We start from the raw sequence: 22,539 nt of genomic DNA, 5'->3' as shown, positions 1-22,539 counted from the left end.
CCTCGCTTGTGCAGTTTGCGGTAGCATTTTTTAAACAATTTTGTATAAAGGCCAGTGGATGGGTGCATTTTCTGTTGTTCTTTGGTTGCCTTTTTTTTTTTTTTTTTTTTTTTTAAAATTCAAACACCTCTTTAAATACACCAGCAGCAGGGGAGCGGGCCGGGGGGCCCTGCGCGGCAGCGGCGGCTGGGCCGCGGGGGACCCTGTGACTCGACACGTCTCAGCCGTGCCATTATAAGCCACCACGTCCATCTTCCCCCTCGTCCCTCCCGCTGGGCTGCGGCTGAAGGCGAGCGAGCCGCCGCGGCGGGGGACAGACCGTACCACCGAGGAGGCCATTTTGCAGCCGGTGAGGGAGAGGGGGGGAGTGAGGGAGGGAGGGATGGAGGGAGGGAGGGAGAGGGCGGCGGGCGCGGCCGGGCAAGACCCGGCCCCCGCGGCAGGTAAGCGCAGCAGCACCTGGCGAAGGGGAAGGGGCGGGCTGCCCGCCCGCCCGCCGCGGCCACGCACCTGCCCCCGGGCGGCAGCCGGTCTCGCTGGGCGACGCGGCTCGGCGGGGGCCCGGCAGGCCCCGCTGATCGCCGGGGAGCCGCGGCCCCTCGCCCCGCGGCGGGCCGGCAGCGCAGCGCGGGGCGGGGCGCGGCCGGCAGGGGGCGCTGTCCCGCCGGGCCCGCCGCGCGGGGCAGGGGGTTCCGCAAAGGGTTAAGGAGCGGGCGGCGGAGCCTGGCCGCCCCTGCCGGGAGACCGGGGCGGGGGTGGGGGGGAATAAACGGCGGGGAGGGGTGGGGTGGGGGGGATAAAAAATAAACGCAGGCAGGCAGCCGGGGCCGCGGAGCACTCCCGCCTCCCCTTCCCCATCCTCCCCCACCCCGCCTCCGCCGCCCGCCCGCGGGGACAGCGCGGGACGCGGAGGCCGGGGCGCAGCGGCGGGACGACAATGCAGCAGGCGGAGAAAGCAGGAGGGGCAGCGCACGGCAACATGGAGGGAGGCGCGGAGCGGGCCAGCCCCTGATGCGGCTCTTTCTCCTCCTCCTCCTCCTCCGGGCAGCGGCTCCGGCGGCGATTCCCTCCCTGGCGGCGGCTGGCGGCGGCGGGTGGAAATGAGCAGGTCGGCGGCGCTTCTCCTCTGCCTGCTGGGCTGCAACGTGTGGAAGGCGGTGACCAAAACCTTAGGGGCGCCCGAGGCGGCTCAAGGTCGGTGCGGGAAGGGCGGCGGGACCGGCCCGCTTTGTGCGGCGGCCCCCGGGGCGGCGGGGGGCTGCATTGTGCGGGCGGCGGCAAACTTGGGGGGCCGGGCCGGGGGCTTGGCGGTGGGGGGGGGGGGGGGGGGGGGGACGGACAGGCGGCGATACGAGACCTCTCCCGGCTCCCACCGCCCGCCGGCTGCGGGGCGCAGCGGGGGCGCCGCCCGCTGCAGACACCCCCGCCCCCCAGGCCCGGGGTGGTGAAGGCAGCCCCGCGGCGGAGGCGGGTGCAAGCCCCGCGGCTGGGGAGCTTTTGTTAACTGAAGGGGCAGGGGCTGCCGCTGGCCTCATTGTGTTGCCCCTTCCCTCCTTCAGCGCCGCCGGAGCTGTTGCATTGCGTCCTTCTCCCCCGGTTCCACCCCCCCCTCCCCGCCGTGCCCGCTGCAGGGCCCGACGCGGCGGTGAGAGGCGGGCCGAGAGGCACCGGTGGCCGCGGGCCCTGCGCCCGGCCGTGCGGGGCCGCCCGCCTGCGGGTTCACCCCCCGGGCTGGCGGCGCGGCTCGGCCCGCCGCCCCGGGACGTTTCCGGGCCTCGCCCGGGCCTTTTGTTCGGCGCGGTGGGCTGCCCGCCGGCCGGGCGGGGGCCTGTCACGGCGCCGGGCGGCCGCTGCGCCCCTCGGCAGCCGGGGAGAGACGCTTCAGCGGCCGAGCAGGGTCGCCCTCGCCCGGGCGGGAGCAGAAGGGACAGCGGGGCAGTGCCCGAGCTCCCCCGGGAGGCCGCGGCGGCTCCCCCGGCACCTGGGGTAGCTCCTGGGCCGGGCCAGGGTCCGGCCGGGGGCTGCTCTGCCCCGGACCTCACAGGTGCCGTGGTGAGGCGTCCCCTCGGCGGCGAGGCGCACCTGCCCTCCAGCCCTCGCCCCCTGTGGAAACTCGGCCGGGGGGAGACGCTCCCCCGTGCCCTGCTTGCCCTCGGCCTTGCGTGTGGTGGCCGGAGGGCAGCCCCTCCGTCGGCCGCCTCCTGCCAGGCTCCAGCAGGGATCCTCCGCCAGCGTCGCCCCTGCCGGGACCGCGGCCGCGCTAGGAAGCGGAAAACTTGCCTACCCAAGGGTACGAAATGTGCTGGGAGGAAATGGGTCCTCCCCGATGGTCAGTGTTAGCCTCGCGGCATGGCGTGCGTTGTCAAGTGGCTAAATGTGTCATCTGGCACGAGAGATTGTACGCCGGCTTAGCCTTCGTGGCCATGGGTTGGCAGCATCCTTCCCGCTGCAGTGGGGTGGAAGTACACCACACGAAGAGTATACTTGTGTCCCGTTTCCTCTAAGCTTTCCTGTCTTGCGTGTCGGTAAGAATCGATGCTTGCCACAGGAAGGAAAACGTTAAAAGTAACCTTTTTGAACTCTTTCTTTCGTGGTTGTATTTGCAGCGTACCAAGTAAGATCTAAGCAGGCCTGTGCTCTCATACAGAGTATTCAAAAGCTATTGGTATCTTGTAGCAAAACCTACCATGCTAGGCCATCTGATGTCAAATGTAATGTCAGATTCTGCCTTTTTTTTAAGGGCAAAACAATAACAGTTCTGGAATAAGAAGGACTCAGGACTATACTGAGTTTATTGATAAGCACACCAGAAAAATAGAACTGACTTCATCCCTTGAAGCTAGTGCTTCAGATACCAAGGTAATATAAAAATCTATTGTAAATTCTGTATCATAAGGAAACTCTATTTCATATATGTGATCAAAGTGGTGAGGTATTGGCAAAATTAGTGCCTTTCAACTGCCCTGTCGCTCTCATCTTCTATTGTCAAGCTCAAATCGTGGTATGTGGAAAGACTTGTCTCTATAGCTGTTACATCCACATAAAGCCTGATAGCTGATTATCTAAGTAGTAGCAGCTATGTCAGTGAGCAAAGAATATTTCTATCTAAATAGAATGGTTTAATTTTATCTTCCGAGTAAGAACATCTGAGTTTTCATAGATAGCATCATTTTCCAAAGTCTAATTATGAGCCCAATCTTTACTCTTTGGACATGTACATTGGTAAGTGGATATGTAGAGCTGATCTCATATTGAAGTGTATTCTGCTCTCTAGTTACCAGCTACTTACCATTGAGTCTTTTTTTGAAAGTTTATGTGATGCCAGCTTGTAACCTTCACTAAGTTCCTAATCATCAGGTGTGAACATCTTCTTGGGAAAAGAGTCTTGGTACCAAGGACATTCCTTGTTTGTATACTGAGCACAGTAAGTGCTAAATGGTTGTAAAACCTAAACCAACTCTTTTCCCCTCCTGCCCTTTTAGCACTGTGGTGATAGTTGTAGCTACAGGTGAAGGGCCCTTGCAAAATTTCAGGGATGTTTGCAGATGACTGACTTTACCCTTGTGGCTGGGAAGAGACTACTGAAAAACCAAGGGATTGGACTAAGGTGGCGGTGAGAAAGCTGGAGGATGCTATCAGGGATTAATTGCTTCAGCTGCAGTATTTACTATTGGACAGGTTACAAGAGACTAGGGCGGAGAGTCCTCCTCATGGTGGTGCACATTAGAGGAGACTCAGTTAAGATTTGGGTTAACAGACCAGATAAATAGGTCTTGGGTTTGGAGCTGTTTGAAGGCGGGTTTTGTAGTCAGTGTTCTGGTTTAAGGAAGGGATGAGGAGCAATGCTTTGCATAGAGCATTTCTCTCTTTCACTGCTCCCAGCTGTATGTTCAGACAGTCCCAGCTTCAAATTCTGCTCGGCCAGACTGATTACATAATTTGTGAATATGGGAACTACTGGTAATTAAGCTCTGCATTCAGCACTCTATTTAGAAAATTGGATGACTTTGGCAGGCTGTTACCTTATTTGATCCATTACGCAGATCTGTTGTGGCCTCTGAAGGTCACAGAGGTACCCTCTAAGTTTCAGTAACTTATTTACTTTAATATGGTAAAATCCACACAGGTGAGTTGTTCATTTTTGTCAGTGTTGATGCTTAGAGCCCCAGCAGTGAGGTGGTTAGAAGTCCATGAAGGTACACTTTAGGATTGGTAAGGCTTTACCTCTTTAACTTCTCTCAAATACTTAAAATCTGACAAGTGTTTCAGATGAGGTCTTAAATGATGGGTTTGAAATTTTTTTGGTGGTTTTGTTTGGTTTTTAGTTGTTCTATCAGGTATTCCAGAATTTAAATTGGTTTGAATGCTGAAATGAATGTGTAGAAATTTTAATTAAAACACAAAACCAAACCAACCCTTAAGCTGCATTCCTATTGGGGACTGGTGATTTGTCTGAGTACAGACAAAATATACAGTGAGTTTTCCTCATATGAGCATATCCCTTTTAAACTTAGGGAGCCTTGGCAAATAGGAACTTAAGAGTTATATGAAGAGGTAACACTAACCCAGGGAGAATGTAAGCAAGATCAGTGTAATTTGAGAAGGGGTTAAATTTCTTTGTCGCCTATAAACTTAGCTTTGCAGTAGATGAGAATGATTCATTCATAGATGCTAGGGAGGCTCTTTTAAGAGAAATCCTAGAATATTGTGTTGTAGCATGGAAGTCCAGTATGACTTTTGTCTGCTGCGGTGGGTTTAATTCATATCTTCATTGGTCTTCAGATCTCATTAGTCATTCAAAACAAAGAAGTTATGAAAAATAAAATAATGTGTCTTGAGACAGTGTTAATTGCCATGTGTTACCTAACACAAAGGTTGAAACAACCTTTTCCCCCTTTTCTTTTGTCTTTTTTTTCTTTAAACCTCACACTGATACCTCTTACTGCTTGTGACTAGAATCTAGTTCATGAAATTTTTAGGGATGGCTGCTTTCTGTGCCAACTTCTGGCCAAGTGAATGGTTTCAAGTAGCAGTCCCCTCTCTACAGGAGAGGTTTCTGGTGGCAATGAAATGCAATTTTACCACATGTTTGTTAATGTAACAGAAGCCTGGGTGTATGTATTTGTGTGCTGGGGAGGAAGAAGGATTGTGCTTTCAGGTTTGTTGGAAAATTTAAGAAATCTCCAATGGTTTTGGTGCATGGAGGAGCAGAAATGTCACTCTGCCTCCTGTTAGTACAAACTTCAAGTTAGTTTTTTACTCTTGTCTTCTTTGGGCAATGACTAGCCAGAGTCTTGGTGCATGAAGAAAACTGAGAGGAAAATGCATGGCAAGGAAACTCAATGCATAGGTCGTGTCAGTGTAGGTATGTACAGTACCTGGCAGCTTGTTGGCAGCTTTAATAGCATTTCTTAACAACCGTGCTTGAAGTTTGGCTGTTAGCAGTATGGTTGGGAATGATGCTTCTTTTCCACCTATCTTAAATTACTTTAGTACAGTTGATCAATACAATTGTGTCGTGTACCTTGAGCTTATAATTTAAGGAGAGTGTTATTTTTCCAGTTAGCCAAAGACAAACTAAATAATCTCTCCAAAATACCTGCAACTTGAAATCAAAGTGTGCACTTTCAGTATTTCTGTTACCTTATACCCTGATTACCTTGTGCAAGATGCATTTGTTTGAGGATTAATTTCCCTTTGCTCCAGTGTATATCAGTTCTGCACTGTCAGTGTTCTGCCTCTCCCACAGGTCTCAGTGGTTTTACTACTTACCTGTCAGGGAGCACAAATAAGGGAGGCAAGAAGCCTGTATAAAGGGTTGTATTTACTAGAACAAATTAATAATACTAAATATAATACACTCTAATAATATACACTAAAACATTTTGTTTTGGGAAATACCAAAGAGAACTGAGTGCTGCTTTTGTTTTAACTTCAGAAATTCCAGAAACATTTTCCTGTAAGCTGGTTTACATTAAGTTTTCAGTTAATGTAATATCTGGCTTGTTTCGCAAGGGTAATAAGCACTATACACATCCTTTTTGCAAACACCATCTTTAGTTTGATTGGAAAGTGGAAAGATATACGTATATGTTAATACAGAGTCATAAGAATGTGAACATACTGTATTTTCTTGTTGCTTTTAATAAGTGCATTGAATCTTTCACTTCGAAATATTAAGACAGAATCATGTTTGACGTAATGGCAAGTCTGAGCCCTTGAAAGTAGTATTTAAGTATATTTCAACATACAGCTACATTTTCATTTCATGTAAAATGCCAATGTACTGGTTCAGATGTACCCATGTCACTTTTTTGCTAGCTTGAAGAGCAACAGATCTTGAGACGATCTGAAGGAAAAATTCATATATGCACAGTAGAGCCTGTAAATTTGGCTCCCTCACTAGCTACTTGGGGGATTGGGTATATTTAAACAGAACTGCTGTGGATATAAAGCATGTTTTGAATAGAAGCAGTCTCTGCAGGCAGGGCGCAAAAGTCCCTGGAAATCCAACACCGAAGCTACCTTTTAATTGTTCCTCCTCTTAGCTTTTGGAGTTCTGTGAGCTGTCACTGCCTGTGCCATGCTGTGGAGGCATACTAGGGAGTGAAATGCTGTCTTTATCCATTATCTGTACACCTTGCACACCAGGAGGTGAAGCCTCCCTGTCACTGTGAGTAGGAACCTGCACCATGGAAAACTCTGCTATGCTGCTGTAATGGTTATTTTTCAGCTGGGGAGGCAAGAGCACATGACAGTAGAGAGGACCCCACGTAAGCCTTGCTGGACTTGAGGGTGGCCCCTACAAGGGTCACCACAGCTTCTCTGCCTTGTGGGAGCCAGGCTTTGAGGAGACACAGGGGCAACTGCAGTTAGCAGGGAGGAAATGGAGCATGGGGGGCAAGCCAAGGGGAAGGAAGGAGCAGCATGCTTTTGGCTTGGGGACAACAAAGGAGCTGAATCCAATAAGGTGCAAAATGCTTCCAGTTTTCTTAAGTTCTAGCTGCAGAAGTGCTGAGAACTACTGTGCTGTGTGGTAGGTGTGAGTAATACAACAGCAATGTTTAACAGTAAAGGGGAGCTTACCTTGACAGTCAGTATTACCTTGAGATAAATAAGAGGCAGAGGCATAAGGTACTCCTGCTTTGTTAAACAGACCTTTCTTCTTTGTGCAGTAATTAATAGAGGTGATAGCAGTGTGGGAGCTCCCTCTTGTTTTATCCTACCTTTGTGATTGTCATTACTGAAAAAAAGGTTTTTCATCCTTTATAAGCAAGGGTGTATACTAATACAGCAACAAGTATTTTTCAAATAAGTTGTGAGACTTGCTTGATAATAAAGCAACAACAAATTAAGGTAAATGCTGTATTTGGACTGCTACTGGGAGGAAATTAATGTATCAGCAGTTTGTCCAGCCTTCTTGCTCTCCACCATACTGTGAACAGTTGTGCAAAGTGAAAGGTTAAGATCCAAACATCTCGGCTCTCAGTCTGTACTTGATATGTGAATGTAAGACTTCTCATGCAAGGGATATGCAACTGTCATCCAGGGTAGGAGGCATCCCGCCTAACTCGGGTGTCTGCAGTCTGCAAGTATCTACGTCTTAGCTAGTCATCCACAGTCTTTTTACAGAGATGAAGATCTAATCTTTTCAGCTAATGGAGCCAAGTGTCCTTCCTGTCACCGGGAGTAAGCACATTTGGTCAGATGAGTTGTGCTGTGTGATCTCCACTGAATAGCATGGCAGCCTAGACAATGCTGTTGTATTCCCATCTAGTCAGATGAATCTTCCCTCAGATACTGTAGCTGGAAGTTTCATCAGCACGATATTGCCCTCTGGCTAAGCCTTAGAGCTACTGAACATATACCATGTAATAAGCGATGTGAAGGAACACACACTCTTGGATTACCTGGCTGGGTTATCTTGCGTTTCTCAAGACTCAAACAAGAGTTATTGTCTATTTACGTTTCTAAACCATTTGTCTTTGTAGCAGTATGCTTTATGAGCCTAAGTGTTTCACTCCCAAGAGTAAATAAACAAAAAGAAAGGTTCAGAAACAAGTATGGAGGCTTGCAGAGTTGTTTGGGCTTGTCTAGGTGTTTATGCCATGTTTTTAATTAGCTTTGTATTCCCAGGAGTTGATTTATTCTGGAATAAGCTGCATTGTTGCTCTCACCTTTGTCTGTTTTCTCTTACTGGCATTTGTGTAGCAATGTGGTAATCCAGACTGGGGAAGTTATGCAACTGAAAACTCCTGTATGCACCAGTTCAGTCTTCACCTGGGTCACTTTCCCAGTTAGATTTGTCGGGAATTACAGAAATGCTGTTGCTGGTACAAAGGAAAGGGCTGAGAGGAGCTGATAAGGGAAAACAAGGACTTCATGGCAACGGTGTCAGTTGATGCAGGATTAAATTGTTTGTAGAACTATAACATGAGATAGAGGGCACAATATTTAGCAAGTTAACCGTTTTAAAAGTTACTGCTCAAAGGACACAGCTATTGTCTGAAAATGTGATACTACCTCATTGCTCAAAGAAAAAGCATAAAGAATTTATTGAAAACTAATTTGCCTACAGTAGATGAAAAAACTGCATTAGAGCAGTGAATACTGGCAGACCTGGACCTAGGTACTGGCAGATTATTTGAGACGCTTTCAGCTGCGACTGTCTCCATCAGGACAGGTTTATGTCCCTGCCTCAGATATTCCAGTTTGTACCCTGCATGGGAGTTTAAATCCACAGTTTCAGCTCAAGTGAACTGTAAGATGTAGTGCATGTGAGTTTCTCCCACTTGTAGGGTAATGGGTGGATTAGGACCAGAGTCATCTTTTCTCTGCTCTCTGGATGTCCCAAATGCCTTGGGATGAAATGATGCTCTCTGGCCTGTTTAAACACCAAAGAAATGTGGAGGGCAGTACTGGGCACTTATCACAGCATTCTGGTAGAGTAACTTTTGTCAGCTAGCTGTGAATGTACGATTTGGCATGATTAGGGCATGATGCCTGATAGTGTCTGGTCATTCCTCTCTGAACTGTCAGCCAGAGCGATTCCCACTTTCTTCCAGATAATTGCCTTGTTTTCCTTAGTTACTGCCCTTCTGCATTGATGTCTTCTAGATTACCGTGTCTGCTGAGAGATAAGAAGTTTTCACTACTTATCCTACCCTTCCTCCTGTCCCTGTGTTAGCCCTCATGTATTTAAAGGCTTGGAGTGCTTTTGCTGCAGACCAGCAGGTAAGTCTGTTAGGGAGTGTTCATGGCCATTTCTTGTTTCTGTTTGAGTTTGGCAAGCATTGCTAGGGAAATAAATAGGTCCAGGAGCTCTGGAGATAGGACTGATGGTCTGCAGGGGGTGAGGCAGACAAGGGCGGGAACATGCTGCTGGGCAGCAGGGTGATAAACTTGTCCAGGCGCTGCATTGTGTTTGCAGAATGGGTGGCATCAGCTCAAGATGGGAGCAACAGTTGCTCTCTGCTTGCCTCTCAACTGTGCTTCTGGCAAGTTCTGAAACCCACTGAGTAGCATGCTGACCTGGACAAATATTACAGTAGTTTAAGAAGCTACTTGTGGTAATAATGTTGACAGACACAGTGAAGCACAGCGATATACTTGCTCTTTTAGCTTTACTGCTAGTACCCAGAGCATTCTTGCAACTCAGCTTATTTCAGCGTGTGTGCTGTAGTTGAGGTCCTGGCAAATAACTTAAGTTTGAGCCAGTCTCTAGGTTCATGATGTATGATTTACAGGAGCCAGGAACACAGATGTTTGAAATGAGAGCTGTATTTTCTTTGTTTTGCAGAGTGCCTGTGTGTGTGGACTGTTACTTTTTTACCTACTATTAAAAATTTAATACGAGGAAGCTCCTTTTCTTCAAAAGTTAAAATTTCCTTTGTTCTTACAGGATAGTTATTTCATTCTTTAATATACTGCTAGTTAAAACTTTTTAGAGGGAACTATGGCATTAAACTTACTTGATGTAAATATTGTTGTTAGCAGTTTACGTGAAAATTAAAAATATGCTTTCTTCAAGCAGTCTGAAGCAGTAGGAGCAAGGGCTTCTAATGGGATGAATTTCATATTTACTTATTGCTGCAAGCTATTGAGTTATGACTGCAGCAGGCTTTGTAATATTAAACTAGTAAAAACACTTTAAAAATCAGTTGCTGAAGGAAGAGAACCCGATGTACTAAAATTCTTGTTGAAAACTATTAGTTTTTCCAGACATTTGATTAGATAAGGACTTCCTTCTTTATATCAGATATGAGTAGTTATCTGCTCTGTGAAACTTTACCTCAGCGAAAACTGCTTGGCACTCTTTATGTTCAAAATCTTCCTGTAGATCTTGTTTTATTTAGTAATTTTACCTGTAAGTATGTAGTTAGTCTTTCAGTAATATTCTTTCCCCACCCCCCACTTTTTTTTTTAAAGCATGGTTTACTATTGCTGCCGAAATAGCTGAGTGAGCCCTCTCAGCAGATGTTGTCATTAGAAAGGGGATCGAAGCAGTGTCATGTCACAAGCTAACTTTCTGCGCAGAAAAACCCTTGGGTTTTGAGGGGTGAGGGACTAGGTAACAGACAGTAAAGCAGTTTCTGTGATGGTGTCGTAGAAAGGTAATGTTTATTCCCATGTGCAAGTTAATGCATGCTTTTAAGTGAATACTCCATACTTTCATAAATTCTTCTGTGGTGAAGAAAAATCCAAAAAAAGCGTATTTAAGCTCTCAGGACCAAACTCTTATAAATGATAGACATGTAGATTTCTTCAGAGCAGTAGAGAATCTTTGTTTACCACGGATGATTGCACATAAACAAAGATGCTTTTTAATATCTGATTCATTCAAGTATTAAGTCTTGCATCAGGCACTCAGAATGATCAAATATCTTCCCTTACTCCTAGCCTAATTGCATGGTAGGAAATATTAGAGCTCAAATTCTTATGGCCAGACTCTCTCAGGTGTTTCTTCAGTCCAGGTATTTAATCTGCAAGCCTGTGTCTTACAAACCTGTGGTGATTTTAGCATTTCCAAGAAGGTATATATTGAATTGGAGGAAGAGCAAATGCACAGCAGTGTTTCCTGACCGTGATGCTGACATGGGGCAGAAATTTCTTTGCCTCAATGTTACTTCATGCCATTCTGTCTACTGCTGGTAGTAAGGATATACTCTAAATAGTCCATCATGAAAGAGCTATGGTACATCTGGGGGCTGGCTATGAACAAATAGTATCTGACAGTATCGGGTTGCAGGACTGATCATTGCTTACATTCTGGTGTGTCTTTGCGGAGATAGTAAAGTGCAGCCTTCGTTACTCCAAATCTTGTTAAAATTCAGAAGAGCTTTCAACAGTCCAAAGGCTTTGAAGGAAATGCATACGTTTGCCAAAAGGAATAGCGCAGAAGATAAGGTCAGGAGTAAAGAGAAAGTGCAGCGATCAAGATGGCACACTGTCTAGGCCAGGGCTGGGAAGGAAACCAAGGCCACACAAGAGTCTGGTCTTAATTCATACCATTTTTACTTTAATGATTAGGGGGCTTTTAACAAATTTACTGATACTCAGTCATGGCGGTTTCTTCTTGGACCCTTGTGAAATAATTTTCAGATTTAGTCACCCTTTTCTTGCCATTTCATGCTTTTCTTTGTCACGCTTGCATGAGTGTAAAGGGTAAAGGCAGAGAGCTGCCTGGCAGTGGGCAGCACAGTGGTGTGTCAGCAGTCTGGGCTTGCTTTCGGCCTCCTGGGAAGGCAGGCAGTCCCCACCTGCTACACTGATGTTCAGATTTGAGGGTATTTTTTTTGTAAGTAGATGCACAGCCACTCGTCCCCAAAATGGATGGCAAGGTTGGTTTCTGAATTTATGTATGTGTAATGAAAGTACAGAGAGGAAAAAAAAAAAAAAACGGGGGGGAAAGAAAAACATAAAGATGATAGGATGGCATGTTAAAGTTCCTATATAGGAAATGAAGTTTGAATGGGTTCCAGCCACAAGTACTAAGAAGCTTCTTCCTTTTCCTTTTGTTCTTTCCCTCACCTTCCCTTCCTTATTGAGTTGAGCTTAATTTTTAACTTTATTTCAGTCTGCCAGAAGACAATGTACATTTTCAAAAGTAGTCATGTAAACAAATCTGTATTTCAAACATACCCACAAGCTTCATGTTGCTAGTAACATCAGAATCTCATTTCATGTTCTTAAGCAGCAGGAGGATAAAACACCTCAGAGCCAAGGTGCTGTTAAAAAGTCAGTACTTGTCTGTAGTTACAATGCAGAAAATACCATAAGAGGCAATTATTTTAATTCAAAGAGCAAGGCAACACAGGTGAATGTTAATTTCAGAGAATTTTGCTGGTAACTAATTGAACTTGTAAATAATATTCTCTGTGCTCCTAGTATAATGTTTTGTTTAGCTTTTTTTTTTAAATTTTAAACCCAGACTGATGACCCATGATTTTATGAGGTAGCCATGTATTGCATTCACTGGACCTTTTTGCCTGAGGGGGAAATAAAAATATTGTATGTTTTATACCATGTTAAACAGAATAGGGGAGAAGAAAAGAACTTAGTATGTCCATTGATCTCTTTCCTTGATGTGAATTATTCAGATACTACTGTGATGAGTTTTGTTAGGTTTTAGCAGGGAGGTTTTTTTAAGCCTTGTAAAGAAGAGGGCAAATACAAACAAAACTAGGTATTATTTTGATGGTAGGTATTTTCTTCACATCTTAATTTATCTCAGTTTGTGTTAATTACCAGGTTTCTGAGACAAAAATAGTGAGTTAGTATGATTAGCTTTCCTGTATGACTCTGAAAAACTATGAATTTAGTGTTTACTGGAATCTTCCTGTCTTCTTACTTCTGCTAAAAGACTGGGATAGATACAATTGCGGGTTGGAGACCTCAGCTTTTGTGCACACGTGTGCAGACGTGCACACATGCTTGTCTTGTAAGGCCATATGGTATGAATCAAAGCTTACCTCACAGTAGTAAAACTGTAATGCATTTTCCACCATTTTCAGTTACGTGTTCATGGCATTGTATTCTGTACTTTGAACAACTTACAGTGATTTTCCTTTGTAAATGGTCATTATTCTATGAAATTTATGTGTTATCCAGGATACTTGGCTTCAATTTTGTCCTTGGATTGCTGTGGCTATTTCAGTAACACCAGAAGTTGTGTCGTCTTTTCTGCTCACTTGCTTTGTTCAAAGCAGCTTTGGCTTGCAAACGTATACAGATGTGTTTGTTCTTTCTGGTTCGTGGCAATAGGTTTGAAGTAAACTCTTGCTAGCAGATAGAAGGCATGTGAATTAATTGAGTGAATAAGTATGTGTACTTCCTTGTTTAAGATTTTTAAACAATCTGTTGAGGCCTCTAATTAAGCGTCACAGGCTTCTGGTCTTTTTTTCCTGCGGTTTCCATGGTATTTGCATACTATTGTCAGGTGTTCTTATGAATTTCCAACTTTCTCAGGAAAAGTGGATTTTAATATTAGACTTTTAAATCTTACATAAACCTGTACCGCTTAGAAATTTTTTTCTCTCATTCTAATAGCTCAAGACAATTCAGCCTTTAGTCTATGATAGTGCCTTCAGTGCCATTAAAAATTATCCTTTCTAAACCCACACATATTCTTAGCATTAAAATGGAGAGCTGACCTACTTCGTATCTTTTTATCTGTATTAAGATAAGTAGGGTTCCAGAGGTAGTTAAGATACCCTAAAATATGACCAGATGTTGAATCAAATGTATATACCCAGAACCGGTGAATTCCATATATTTCTATTTCTTTTTCCCAACTCAGTGGTGCTTTGTGCTAGAGCCTATGTGATTCTGTATTGATGCTTTGGGACCAAAGACAACAAAATAATACCATACGTCCAAGGTGATATTACCCTGATGTAAGGTAAGACATTCAATTAAAGTCACAATACCTTGTAACAAGAGAATGGAACTTCATGGATGTTTTCAATACAGGTAAAAGTGACAGAATAATTTCTTACTCTGCAAGTTATGTTAGTGAAAATCAATACTAGTAGGTTCTTTTCTTTGGTACCAATAGTAGGTTCTTAGTTTCTAACTACTCCTGTACTCTCAGTATACCTGTTTGGAACTGATATGTTGTCGTGTATCAGAAATATAAGGTATCAAACAAAATCATTAATATTTAATGTAATGTGTCTTCTACATTGATCTCTCTATACAGTTTGTAAACATTCTGATCCTTCTCTTCTGAATATGTCTGGTGGCTGAACCTTCTGCCACGCTTGTCATTTTTGACAAGAGGACTTCTGTTGCCAGCATCTGTGGTATAGAAATTGGCCTTGGAGTGGCCACTAACTTTTTCACACAGTCATGACCACCTTGACTTTCAGAGGAGGTGAACATCTGTCCTCAGCGTGCTCCCACAGTTCTCTTAGAGCAAGGAGCATGCTCAGGCCAGAGTATGGAGGAGATGAATAGTTCATCAGGGAGTTGTGCTAAGACTTACTTAGTTTTTTTTCCCCGATTCTTGTTTCTGGAGGCTGTCCATCCTCATGGTGATTCTGGAGACATTTTATGCTTTGTCAGATTCACTTGAACTTGCCTCTGGTGTTTCCAACTGTGCATTATAAAAGTTGTATTACCTGGGTATTTACTTATGAGTTAGTTGTCCCTGACAACTTGTCAATGTTTCAACCTGTCCTTCCAGTTGCTTGAAATACAGCTGTGTTTCAGCTTCTGGAATACTTTCCTCCATGTGTCTTGTTCTTCTCCCAGATTCTTCATCCCTATCAGAAGAGATTGAGAAGGATTTGGTTGCTTAGTGGGTCCTGTAGTGAGAGGTGCTGAATGTGTAGGTGGTATAAGGCATTTTGCTGGCCTTTACTAGCACACAGGGATGTGCATAGATGGGGCTATAGCTAGAACAGTGTGTTTCTGCATGTTTTTCCTACCTGAGGGAAGCATGGTTAGCTTGACGGCCATGGCAGTATCTCATGGCTGCTAACAGTTGTGGTTTTGGCCAGTCCTTTTTATTGTTTTTGACACATTGCAGCCAGACTTAGAAAGGTCTGTTGTGTTGGCTTTCTGCCAGCTGAGGTTCCTAGACTGCAGCTTCTTTGGTGTGGGCTCATGTGGCAGAACATACAGCAGTGAGCAGGCTCTGCTCCTCTTCCTCACACTCATCCAAGCCCCACTGTTGCTTCTTTTTGAGGAACTCTGTATCCAGGTTGTATGGATCTGTGCAATAATTAAAATAAAAGGATGATTCTTACGAACATTTTTTGAACTCATTGGGGGAAATGAAGAAACAAAATCATCTTATTGGCTTCCATTCAGAAGAACAGTGGCTGCTGTGCAGTTGTTTTTGCCTTGCTGTGTGAGCTTGGAACAAATGTCTCATTGTTTTGCTCTTGGTGCTTGCAGGAGGCAGATGCTGGGCTTGCACTGTGTACCACCACTGTAAATTCTTGCTTGGCTATTATATATCTGTAAATAGCAGTAGCGCATGAGGGCCTCAGCTTGTGGTTGGGGTTCTGCTGGGCTGTAACCTGTCAAGTTGTTGCATTTTTTTTTTCTCCTTTTTCTGTTGCCAGGAAGCTAAACAGCAGAATATCTGCTTTGTGACCCCTTCTAACACTGTAAGCTGTGCAGTAGGAAAAGGCAAATAAGGTAGAAACAGAGGAAAAAAAAGTTCATATGAAAACACAAGTAGTTGGAAGAGGTAAACAAAATAGAAGAGCATACATGAAAGGTACCCATCTGTGTCTTAACGGCTGTGGCTGCTTGCTCTAAACCAGTAAGAGAAGAATGTGTCCACCCTTACTTGCCAAAGGCCGACATGCTCAGGACTGCTTCAGAGCTACTATCTAGCAATACTGAGTAGGAGCCAGCGGGTAGTTTACTGTTCATTAGTTCTTGCTGACAGCTTGGGATTGATGGAAGTGGATGCTTTTAGAGGAAGTAAATTTAGTGCAAGGTTATGAAATGATGGGATAGCAGTTTATCTGTCTTTAAATGTTAGTTTCTCTATCTGCATTGGGTTTCTCTGCTTTAGGCAGGTTTGTATTGCCTAGATATAGGGGCTTGATGTACCAATACAAGACATTTGTATGATGGAATAACCTTTCTTCATAAGTGCAGAAAAGAGGAGCTTATTGTAAAAAGGGCATTTATTTGAAGAATTATAAACATAAGCATTTCTTTTTCTTACTCAATTGTGCAAAAGCTTCTGTCTTGGATATTCTCTTCAAAGACAGTCTCTGATTGCTATGTGGTGCTTCCCTTTCAGATCTTGCAATGCTGACCTCGCGTCTGATCTGATTTCACTGTGTCTGGGTTTTAGTGCTATACGTTGGTCTTTACTTTCTGAGCACCTTCAACAAGAAACTGGTGTGTTGTGTGCTTGAATACCACCTCAAACTGCTCCTTTTTAATAAGAGTGCTCAAGGTTTTATGCTCTTGTTTGTCCCTTTCACTGTAGGGTGCCATTTGGCTCTGTCCTTGTCCCTCCTCTCTGCATATCTTCCCCCTCTAAGAAATCATACTGCTCTCCTCGGCCTTACCCGTCACATCTATATAGGTCATATCTGATTCTACATACTCTTCATTTTGACTTCTCTGTCTGTTTGGTCTCAGCTCCTGGCTACACCATAATTTATTACAAGTGACAGATTTGGAGGAGAAGGTCCTCTGCTGTATTGTATCTCTGATTATTGTACTGATGGCAGAAGATCATGCTGTGACATTCCTCTGCATGGGTGTTTTTAAAAAAGTTCCAGGGTGGAGGAACTGACATGCTCTGCAAATTTTAAAACCCAAAGGAGTTTAAAGTAACAGATGCCAAACAGCTTTAACTCTTAACTTTCTGTCTTGGTTTATATTATGAGTGAGGGATAAAGTGAGTATTTTTTAATTAAAAAAAAAAAATCAGACTGCACTGTGAACTGATGAGAATCAGATGCTAACTTTTTATTGTGTGATTCTTTAAAGAGTTAAAACATGATAGCAAGGGTGTTAATCTAGCAAATGTCTTCTGTTCATGTTTTAAACCCAGCATGAACAGAGATGGATGTTTTTAATAAAAAGACAGATATTTAATTCCAAGAAATATACAGGTCTTATGCCAGAACAAATGCAATTTGTGATTTCTGGTTAATTTTTTATTATTATTATTTAGAATTATTTCCTCAGGGGCCATCTGCAGTCTTTGGAGCACTCCGTAAACTTTCGGTAATAGCCTCAAGATTTTGTGTATTACATAAACTTCAGATTTCCTTGCTAGTAATCTGTGTTTGTTTGACTTTCTGAAAACCATTAGAGGCACCAGCAATTGCCTGTACTTGATTTTTGGATTAGTGATTTTTTTATTATTATTAATATTTTCAATATTATTAAACTTTTTTCCCCTATTTCTTTGGTCTGATAGGTCTACCTTGTCTCCTTTGCTTTCAACCTGGAGCAGGATGATTGTTAACTGCAGAACATGGGAAGCAAATATTTGCTAGCTAAAACTAAAGGGAGGCTGTCTTATTTCTCCTTTTTGGTGTGCAAAATGATTGTATGTTGTTTTCGGGGTGAGTAGCTTGGTCTGCATGGTTGCAGCTGGTGCTTGTACGCAGAACATAAGTGGAGACTAGGTGAAATTCCTTAGTGTTATATTGCGGATCATACCAAATGACCCTTCTGCCATCCGATCTGTGAATGTATTACTGCAGAAATTACAGGTGGTGTGCAAGATGTGACCACAACTCTCTCTGTAGATGGGGTGAGGTAATGAAGTGCAGCAATATGTTAACTTCTGTGTTTGACCTAAATATGTGTGGAACGCAGTTTTGAATATGAATCGTGAGCTCGATGAAAATGTAGGTGTATGGGACTGGAACAGACTGAATTGTTATCTCTATAGCAGGTGCCATGTGAGCTCTTCCTGAATCTGATTGACCTCATCTTAAAACTGAGTTCTGCTTGATTCCACCATTTGTGAATCAGAGGATGTTTCAAACCATTTAACTGTTATTAGTAATATTATTAGTAATTTTGTACTATCCAGTGCGAAATTTCCCAATACTTTTTATCTGCAACAGCAACTAAAATAGTTAAGTCATAGCTCATGAGTGAGCCAACAGCTTGATCCATCTGGCTGAGTTCAGTGAAAGTAGCAGTTGTACAAATGCCCTCGTGTTTTAAAAAAAAATATTACAAAAATAAAAAAAATTTACAAACTAAAAATTGGGCACGTGGAGTCACTGCCAACAGAGATGCTGAAAACACTTTGCAGTACAGAGCCACAAGTGTTCAGAAAAAAAAGCAAATAATTCCTATCCAGTTGGTATTCAGGAGAATTTAGGTAACTGAACTGTAGTGTTAAGCTAGTTTGAACCTGATAATCCCTTATACTTTCCTTCTCTAGTCTTATCCAAATGAATGTAGCTTGCACATGGTCCTGTTTCTTAGAACGGTAATCTTTCAGACCAGCTTGTGAAATAGAAAAACAGCAGACAAGCTTGTAGGCATAAACATTTTATCCATGTCTCAGACAAAGTTGGCTTTCCAACTTGTACGTACCTCTGTACAACTGCTCTGACTTTAATTTGGTTAAGTTAATATCGAGATGAGTTGAAGGGGGGAAATAAAGTACAATTAACATCCATCAAATTGGGGAAAGGATGGCATTGAAATAGCGGAGGGCTAGGATCACAGAATCACAATGATTGAGGTTGGCAGGGACCTCTGGAGGTCACCTGGTCCAACCCCCTGCTCAAGCAGGGCCACCTAAGGCCAGTGGCCCAGGATTGTGTCCAGATGGGTTTTGAGTATCCCCATGGATGCAGACTCCACAACCTCTCTGGGCAATCTGTTCCAGTGCTTAGTCATCCTCACAGTGAAAAAGTGTTTCCTGATGTTTGGAGGAAACCTCCTGTGTTTTCTGTTTGTGCCCATTGCCTCTAGTCCTGTTACCGGGCACCACTGAGAAGAGCCTGGCTCTATCATCTTCACAATAAAGTACGAGGTGAGGAAAAACTGTGACACATGCTTTTAGCATAATTATGCCACATTTCAAGCTGTTTTTACCAAGTTGAACTTGGCTGGAAGGTGCTGCTACTGATAAGACCAGAAAGGGTGGAAAAACTTTTGTGTTTGAAAAATTATCAAACTTTCACTAATTATTCATTCTCTAGAAGGTATCTGACTTGGAAATCAAGCCTTGCATGTTTCCTTAAAATTATTAATTCCATACTGGAGCCAAGAAGTTGCCAGTATGCCAGGTTATTTTGAGTGGAGTTGCTTTCATAGAATTTGTTGTTAAAACACGAACAGTAAAGATACAAGGTGGACTGCTGGAAATTTTGGATGTTTAACAGTTGCCTGTGATCTAAAAGTGTCTCAAGGACAATGTTTTCACACTGCATCTGTCTATCCAGAGCTGTGGCTACGTAGACCATAATATACAGGGAGCTGTGGTACTACCCTGCTTGTATGTTTGGGTTTTTTTAGTGCCATATGTGTTGACATCTATATCTTACCTGATAAGCGATTTTACAACATACTCCTTATACTGTTTCCTCCTTACAGGTGAGATACAATCATATTATCCTTCCAGATCTAGCAGGATCAGCTAGTTAGTGAGAGAGTGCTATTCTACCGTTTGGATAACTTCAGTTGATTTTCACCAAAAACCTGTCAGCTCTATTGGTGGATGGAGTCACTGCCAGGCTGCTTTTGCATGGATATAGATGAGGTGTGCTCAAGTAATGCTCTGCAATCCTTCAGCTCTAGAAGTAATAATATGCAGATGACGGATGGTGCTAGACAGCTTGGGTATGAGCATCTTCATCTGCTACTGATGTTTGTGATTATGCCATTTCATATACCTTCGGTATCCATGGTGAATAGCTGTTATAACAGTATTTGATCCCATTCAAAAGGAAGTCTTACTTTTGTGGCTAATCAGAAACAAATGTTATTTACCTATACAGAATAGGTTGCTGTTGCTAGCCTGAGCTCACAGCTTTTTGAAGCCATGTGGGGCTGTGTTTATTCTCTTGATGTCAGTTTGTGCCACCTGGCATGGCTCCATTGCATTCAATTTTTTCTCCTTTCCCAGAAAGGAGGAAACAGGCGCTTCAGGCCCTGAATAATCATCTAAACATCAGTGTGTGATGACTGGAGATAATAAAAGAATTATTAAACTTTATTTCTTGTTTGTATAATGTTAGTTGCTACCTAGCTTTTGAACTAAAGATGAACTTGCTCAATCATGCTTTTTTTCCTCATGGCATAATTAACTTAGTTTTCCTCTAGTAGATATTTCTCACATAAATCATTTTATATGATAGATTGTATCAGCGTGTCAGAGTATATCATTGTGTTCTTTTTTGACCTTCAGCTTTCTGTGACCTAATGCTGCATCCCACCCAGTACTTGCAAAACTTAGATGTCTGTACCTCAAAAAAAAAAAAAAAAAAGGGAGGGGGGGAGGGTGTGCTGGAGAAAATTGAGCTGGTTGTCTGAAGGTCAGACCCTGCCACCCTTTCTACCATTTTGGAAAAGATTTTGGATAATAGCTGATGCTTGAGCTCCTGAGCGTAGTAGGAATTATTGTCACTGCTTCCTTGCAAGAGTAGGACATGTAGCTGGAAATTCCCCATCTCAGGTGCTGGGCGTGGAGCTGGGGACTTGTGCAGTTGGGGTCCTGGCTGCTGGATGGCCTGGCACAGAGGGCTTCTCTCAGGGTTACACCCTGCCTTTGCAGTTCTTGAGAGTGTACCACCTTTTAAAAGCACTTTTCTTTTTGTTATCGGTTGTAAATCCCTAAGACTTGTATTCATGGAAACAACACAGTTCAACCTATTTACAATATTTATTACTGTTAAAAATAGGAAGCTAATTCTCATATAAACTTTCCTAAACCTTTTTATCCCAAGATCTTTGTATTGTTTTGCGTACCTTACTGTCCTTCATGTTCTGTGGTCTTAGTTACCCAGTTCTGCTTTTCTTATGGAGTTGAAATGCTCTTTTCCAAGTTGATTACCAGAAAAGTATGTGCTTGCTTTATGCTGTTTTTTAAGGGCAGTCACAAAATGAGCATCATATTAATATTAAACAACATAAACACATCCAGTCGTATCCCTATCCTCCACATAGCATATACATTAATGGTCTTGAAATAAATGGTAGCATGAGAAAGCATCATATTTATCAGGAGCACTTTTTAGCAATTTGAATCTTAAATTTTCACTTGTAATCTTCTAATTTTTAACTTTGATAAAGGCTTCAACATGTCTTCAGACTGCATTTGTATTTAGGCTTCCAGAACTGATGCCTTGGGTTCATGGTTTTGGGTTTTGGGTTTTTTTTGGTTAGCAAAGTTCTGTCATTTTATACTACTTCTGCTCTTTTATTTGTAAGAGTTGGAAAATGGCTGTGACAAAGAACATTCATGACTGTTTTCCAGCTGTTTTCTACAAAGCTGAAACTTTGATAGATAGGCTCTTGTAAAAGTATTTTGGATCTTTCTTTCTAACTTGTTAACATTGCACATAAGCTTCTGTTAATAATTGAATGGGGCAATAGTGCTGTTCCTCTTCAGCTTATGGACCCCAAACCTTACCATACTTGCAGTGACAAAGCTGTTAGTAATGTTTCATGAGGATCTTGCCTTCCATGTGGCATTGCAAAAGTATTCCTGTGTGACCAAACACACTAGCCTGTGAATAGATACTTAATATTTTTACTAGTGGGTTTTCATTCACACTTCTAATAAAATTTATAAAGCTTTAATTTTGTAACATTCTTTACAACATGAGGCAACTGTATTACAGTATGAATTTGTGTATTTTGCGACCAATAACAAGAATTTTTAAGTTGGAGGCTCATCAGTTGTTAGTCACAGAGGAGGAAACAGATACAAGAGTATTGATCAATCACAGGGTGTTTTGTGAGCCACCAAAGTGATTCTGCTATGGAAAAAGCAGATGTGATTGCGGAATGTGTTGGGTGAGTTCTCAGCAGAAAGGGTGATATTAATGCTATTGTAAAGACATTGGCAGCAGCTTCTCTGAAATTCTGGTTAGCATTCTGTTTCTTATTTGGAAAACAGTTCAAACATTTGATAATACCTTTTAAGTTGAGAAAACAAAAGAGGATGTATCTCAATTAATGGAGAACACAAAAAAGGGGACTTGGCAAAATGAAGAATGAAATGTGATTGCTCTCTGCAGATGTAGAAAGGACCTGTTTAAGGAAAGAATAACACTTGACAGTTTGGCCACAAGAAAAGTATGCAGGTAGAAGATGTATCCATTGAATGGGGTTCTGGCACAGCAGCCAAGTGTGTAGGGGTGTAAGATGTGTAATTACCTTTTTAAGATGGAACTTTAAAAGCTTGAGCTTTTTTTATTATGCATGTTTCTTGTGGTGACAGAGGCCTGGATTTGACTACCCACAAGATTCCTTTATGTCCTTTATTCTAATTTAAAACATTCTTACTAAGAACAAGTGAAAAGAATAGAAACAGAAAAGATGTAATAGCACAATGAAGATCCAGCTAAAATATTTTTC

General features: G+C 43.1%; 1 protein-coding gene across 3 annotated transcripts in view; it reads left to right on the top strand.

Annotated features, from left to right (window-relative positions):
* The first annotated feature begins 797 nt into the window (after positions 1 to 797).
* Positions 798 to 22,539, top strand: part of FAM171A1 (family with sequence similarity 171 member A1) — a 91,410-nt gene continuing 69,668 nt past the window's right edge. For all 3 annotated transcript variants that reach the window (XM_049798489.1, XM_049798488.1, XM_049798487.1), the window contains exon 1: positions 798 to 1,194. In XM_049798489.1, coding sequence (XP_049654446.1) covers positions 1,101 to 1,194 — 94 coding nt within the window. In that variant the 5' untranslated portion in view covers positions 798 to 1,100. The remainder of the gene's footprint in view (positions 1,195 to 22,539) is intronic.

This window comes from Accipiter gentilis, chromosome 4 (assembly GCF_929443795.1).
Source record: "Accipiter gentilis chromosome 4, bAccGen1.1, whole genome shotgun sequence".
Taxonomy (NCBI): Eukaryota; Metazoa; Chordata; class Aves; order Accipitriformes; family Accipitridae; genus Astur; species Astur gentilis.
Note: the sequence above shows the minus strand (reverse complement) of the source record. Positions and strands in the feature narration are given on the sequence as shown.